The sequence below is a fragment of the Azolla caroliniana genome, unplaced genomic scaffold (assembly GCF_043228905.1).
Source record: "Azolla caroliniana isolate FFs.n. ecotype wild unplaced genomic scaffold, voAzoCaro1.0.p SCAF_5, whole genome shotgun sequence".
In the NCBI taxonomy this organism is placed as follows: domain Eukaryota; kingdom Viridiplantae; phylum Streptophyta; class Polypodiopsida; order Salviniales; family Salviniaceae; genus Azolla; species Azolla caroliniana.
Window position 1 is genome coordinate 3,442,447 of NW_028230440.1, and position 5,701 is coordinate 3,448,147.

Consider the following 5,701-nt stretch of genomic DNA (forward strand, 5'->3'; position numbering starts at 1 on the left):
ACGTATTCTACATAAAGGACGAGTGGATAAACACAGCAAGATCTTTGTATTGAAAGAGTCGAAGATAGATCATATTGATACCCAACACATAGACAAAGGTGAATGAAGAGCGCTTCAGGACACAAAGACATAAAACCATAATAGAACACATGTCAGATCGAGATAGGCTAATTGGACATGACACTAGCCAAAAGTTTTCCATGTGAGCATAATTGGGGACATCATGGGAATCTAGTGGGGTGGAAATAACGGTTGCAAGGGACGAAGGTCGAGTGATGGTGTTGATGAAGGGAATGGCATTGTAAGTGTTGTGTCAAGCTTAACGACAATCACGGGATTCCACTGATGCTTACGCTAGACTTTATTTGTACATACATACACACACACACACATTATGTATGTATGTATGTATGTATGTATGTATGTATGTATGCATGTATGTATGTATGTATGACATATGTATATATGTATATGTGTGTGTGTGTGCGCGCGCTAAAGGGAAAGACACTAAAAGGGTCATGACGACTTAATGACAATGATGCCCAATCGACCGATGCTTACGCTAGACTTTATTTGTACATTCATACATACACATGCTGCATGCATACATATATACATACATACATACATACATACTTACTTATATACATACATACATATGTTGCATTAAACGGAAAATGGGTTTCCTCTTTATTTTATAACGACGTGTTCTGAGGCTATCACTCGTCTGAGAATCGTCTCCTTCGTTGCTTTCCATCATCACAGGCCAAGAAGAATCAAGCAGAACGCATGGCTCCTCTGACGCCGGATCAGTTGGCTTCCTTTGACTCCGAAGGTGTGTTTTCTGCGGTCTCTGCTTTTAAGGAATCCATCGGCGTGAGAGTAAAGAAGAAGAAAATCATATGGTATTTGAAAAACTTACTAGTAGAAAAAGAAAAAGAAGATCATGTGGTGTTTGATATGTGACGAAGAAGAAAGAACAAGAAGAAGAAAATTATTGTGAAATTTGAAAAACTTTCTGTGAAGATTTCCAAGAGGATACTGATGACATTGTTAATATTGTGACATTTGAAAACTTCACGAGGAAGAATTTTTTTTGTTACATTTGAAACTTTCTAAGAAGAAGAGCATGATGATATTACGCCATCTGAGAAGAAGAAGAATCAGATGGTGATGGAGATGTAGATATTGTGACATTTGAAACTCACTAAGTAGAGGAGGAAGTTGATTTTGCTAAATTTCTATATTAGTAAAAGCGAGGAAGTTGATTGCTAATTTCTATATTAGTTAAAGGGAGGAAGAAGAGCATGTTGATATTGTGAAATTTGAGACTTACTAATAGTTTATGGTACAATTTCATAAGTTCCAATCATAAGATAATTAGTACTCTTACATACAGATAATTGAAAATGTCATAATTATAATGATATGAACTTAGTATTTATTTGAACAGTTTTATGTCCTTTTTAGTACATATATATCTGATTTCAGTGTCTCTGTGAGTAGTTTTAACTTTTAGCTTCTACCAAATCATGTCTTATATTGACTTGCACTAACTCTGGAAACTTTGAACCTAAGGTTACTTGGTAATAGAAGAATTTGCAAGCCAGGAGGAGTGTAAGCAAATGATGCAGCGGATGCATGAACTTGTTTGTGGATTTAATCCCTTGCACGTCACGATATTCTCCACTAAAACTCGGGTATATTTTTGGTTTAATTTAATTTTTTTTGTAAATATTGATTCTTTTATTTGTATATAGCGTGAATGTGTATTGACAAAAAAAGGCTATTTTTTCAATTATTTCTTTCTATTTTTGCTGCAGAAACATAGTTTGGACGATTACTTCAATGAGAGTGCCAACAACATTTCCTTCTTTTTTGAAGGTGGGTGTTTTCTTTTGCTACTGTTATTCTTCAAAGGTACTGTCTTTTTCTACGTTATGCAAAATAATCACATAAATAGTAATGCATTGTTTTCTTATGAAAGAGGAAGCATTTGATGGGCATGGTAACTTGAGGCAACCGAAGGAACTCTCCATCAACAAGGTTGGCCATGGTAAGCTCAACCTCATTCATTCCCATCTCTCTTCATTTTAAAATACTTATGCAGAACCATATTTTCTAGCTCTACACGAACAAGATCCGATCTTCAAACAATTCTCGGAGTCATCAAAGTTTTCTGACGTGCTTATGTCATTGAACTACAAAAAACCTGTACTTATACAGTCCATGTACATATTCAAGGTAAAGTATCAACTTATGGGGTTAGGAAAACAAACCTCGTGACTTTATATATAGTTTGGAGAATTTAAATTTATGAAACCCTAAAATGATGGAAATTTAGGCTTCGATTGGCAGACTTTACTTCTAAGTTTTTATATTATAGTAAAAGTGTGCAAATTGTTCAGTAACATGGGTCATAATAATAGGTAAAAGTTTCCAAAATCATTGAAACATAGCTATTTGGCAATGAATATCCTCGACATGTTTTAATGGTTATTGACTCTTGTCTTTATTATACAATTATTGAATCTGAACATCTATTTAAGACATTTGTTCTCAGTCAAATGCATTATGGTTCCAGCAACCAGGAATTGGAGGAGAAGTAGTTCCACATCAAGACAACAGTTTCTTATATAGTGATCCACCATCTACCATCGGTTTGTGGGTTGCTTTGGAGGATGCAACCAAGGAAAATGGGTGCTTGTGGGCATTACCCAAGTCTCATAAAGGTTTTTATCTTAACTAGAGAGAGTAGTTCAAATCATATGGATTTCCTATCATTTTTATGCTTTAATTGGAAGTTTTATGCTTTCTATAGAAGGTCTAAAGAGACGCTTCATCAAGGATACAAATGGTTCTAGATACACTGCAGAGTCTCCTGTCTATGATTATTCCCAATTTGTGCCACTTGAAGTGAAAGCTGGTTCATTGGTATTACTTCATGGAAACCTTGTTCATCAGAGGTATTCTTTCTGGGAAAAACTCCAAAATACATTAGAATGTTTCTTTACATATCGAAATGTGGCTTGAGTTTTTCCTATTTGCCCAAATGCCCTTGGTTAACCCCTGAAAGAGAAAACGGGATCGATTGACATATAATTGCTCAAACAGCACATATAACAGAGAACAAAGGGCCAAATTCACCATATAATTTTGCTAAAATAGCACATATAATTGCTCATTCAGGGTTGACCGGGGTCATTTTGAGGAATAGCAAAAAAACTTAGGGGCATTTGGGGAATTGAAGGGGTATCTAGGAGTATCCTCTTCTTTCTGGTCCATTCTCTACACATTACAATATCTAATCTTCTTCAAGGTATAAGCTGAGAGCTATTTATGATGTGTATACAGTTTTGAGAACAAATCGTCCAAGTCAAGGCACGCATACAGTGTACATGCATTTGAATCTGATGGTTCCTTGTGGTCTCCTGAAAACTGGTAAATTTGTATGCTCTAATTACAGTAAATCTGATTGCCACTCAGGCTTATTGTAGTGTATAATCGAAGTCTGACTGTATATTGAGATTCATTTACCAAACATTTTGGAAGTTTGTTTTCAAGGTTGATTTGTTTGATTATGGCTTAGGTTTTAGTATTTTACATTTAAGGTGTTTTCCCAGGTTTCCCAGCACATAGTACGTTATAAAGTCTGGTTTTGAAAGTGTATTTGTGTAGGATCTAGCTGCTGATTGTAGTTTTCATACAGTGTATTGTTTCTTTACCAAAGGTTCTGGAAGTCTGATTGTTTCAAAAGGCTTTTATATAAGGTTTAGGGTTTGGGTCATGCTTGTGGGTTCATCTACCATAAATTTTAGAGTAATGCTATTTGAAAGGACATTTGTTAGGCAGTAGGTTTTCCAGATTTCTCCCAGGTTTTCATTCCATCCATTGTCAATATCCATTGCTTGCGCTATTTTTATATGACCATTCATATATAAGGAAGTCCACATGGCAACCAATGGTGTCTTTGGTTAGGTACATACCTAGATGCAGCAAGATTTGCATCACCTTTGCAGATATTGGTGTTTTTTTGGGTATGCACATACCTTGGGACATAAACAAGCAAGTTTAGCACAATCCTAGATACGTTAGGCTCACTATCTCTCCACACATGAGAATGACTATCTTTTACGTTCCTAACATATTGTTTGTCATTGTTTTCATCATATAGGTTACAAAGGAGAGAATTCCCCAAACCTTTATATGCACATTGATTGAAATAACTTGCAAGTGCACTGAGGTGCATTGCATGAACTTTATATCATCCAACACCGACATAATGGTAACAGCTTGTGAAAAAAATTACCAAATTTATCATCATTTTGTCAGAGTTTAATTGCTGTTTATAATTTAAATTTACTCTTTTACTTATGGATTCATTGTATATAAAACAATTTGCCAAATTGATTATCATTTTGTCGGAGTTTAACCTTTGTTTATGATTTAAATTTGCCTCTTTTACTTCTGAACCCATTGTATATATTATAGATGTCTTTGATGTGCTTTCGAGAACAATGTCATAGAGTTCACTTCAATAATTATTATTTATTTTCGAGTCTTGTTGCAGCTATGTCCGAGAGGCTAATATGCTTTATTAATTAACAATGAAGTTAACCACCTGCTTCACAGGCCCTCATATCTGCTTGCTGTTGGAGCATAGGAAACATCTTTTGAGCAACGCAGGAACCACATAGACACAGATCTTAATCTTAGTTGAAGAAATTTCTCGTTTTGCAACACGATTTATGGACCTGTTGGTCATGTTCCTGGCCCCCGGATAATAATAGATTGGGAACAGGAACAAAAATCAAATTCCCACTTGATCCCAACAGAAACAGAGCACACTGTGGATATGGTGAGCTTATATAATGTGATGATTACAACTTTGAAGAGACTTTGGATTCAAGATGGTTTGAATTCATGAGGATAAATAATAATCTCAATAGAATTCACACTACTAAACTGAGTTCTCTATGATTATTTGAATATGAGGGCAAAGGTTGAGGGTTTCTTTGAGGACGATGAGAATGAAATAAAGACAAAGAGTTATGATTCTCAGTGTTATTGGTGATGAGCTGATGAGAAAGAAGATAATGAAGATGTTGGTGGATGATTGTGGGGATTTGATGATTCTGTGAGCCTTATGACTCTTGTGTACTCTCCACTGGCTCTTCATAACCAATGCCCTCACATACAAGGGTCAACATTGGGATGATCACACCTTCAAAATTGGGATGATAGAATCAATCACAACCAAATAGAATGAGGATAGCAAATTTTACTACAATTATCTACATTCACACAAGCTCACCACATTGGAACACCCAATTGAATGGTCTGTCTTCGTTTCATAATGCATTTAGTATACAATGTGCATTACCTCCATACCTGTTCTATGTCCTCATTAGAAGTCGAACTTAAAATCCTTAACCCATTAGAAATAGCATTTTATGGAAGTGATCTGTAAGGTTATGCTTGTACATGTGTGTAACTTTAAACCACACCAAGGAGAAGTATGATACCCTCTATGTGGACTCCATTCAAGAAATGATGGAGAAGGTTAACCCACAATAGATCAGCCACATGTAACTTGATCTTTAAAAGCAAAAGGAATTAACCCTTGCATCAACATGTAGGATGCAACTGCCAACAATCACACATCTTGGATTTCTTCCATATCTTTTTAACTCCACTAGCA

General features: G+C 35.5%; 1 protein-coding gene across 1 annotated transcript; it reads left to right on the forward strand.

The window, feature by feature from the left end:
- Nucleotides 1-665: 665 nt before the first annotated feature.
- On the forward strand, nt 666-4,432 carry PAHX (phytanoyl-CoA dioxygenase (PhyH) family protein). Its single transcript, XM_087320416.1, has 9 exons — nt 666-835; nt 1,579-1,700; nt 1,824-1,884; nt 1,988-2,056; nt 2,126-2,244; nt 2,585-2,732; nt 2,822-2,966; nt 3,355-3,441; nt 4,175-4,432. The coding sequence occupies exons 1-9, from the start codon at nt 790-792 to the stop codon at nt 4,215-4,217; spliced, it is 840 nt and encodes a 279-aa protein (XP_087176542.1). The 5' UTR covers nt 666-789; the 3' UTR covers nt 4,218-4,432.
- Nucleotides 4,433-5,701: the final 1,269 nt, after the last annotated feature.

What these genes read in the sequence shown, in the direction of transcription:
- PAHX (XM_087320416.1), top strand. Translation starts at nt 790, where the DNA reads ATGGCTCCTCTGACGCCGGATCAGTTGGCTTCCTTTGACTCCGAAG. An exon ending in CATCAACAAGGTTGGCCATG is followed by an intron (nt 2,057 to 2,125) that starts GTAAGCTCAACC and finishes CATATTTTCTAG; the next exon opens with CTCTACACGAACAAGATCCG. An exon ending in GGAAACCTTGTTCATCAGAG is followed by an intron (nt 2,967 to 3,354) that starts GTATTCTTTCTG and finishes ATGTGTATACAG; the next exon opens with TTTTGAGAACAAATCGTCCA.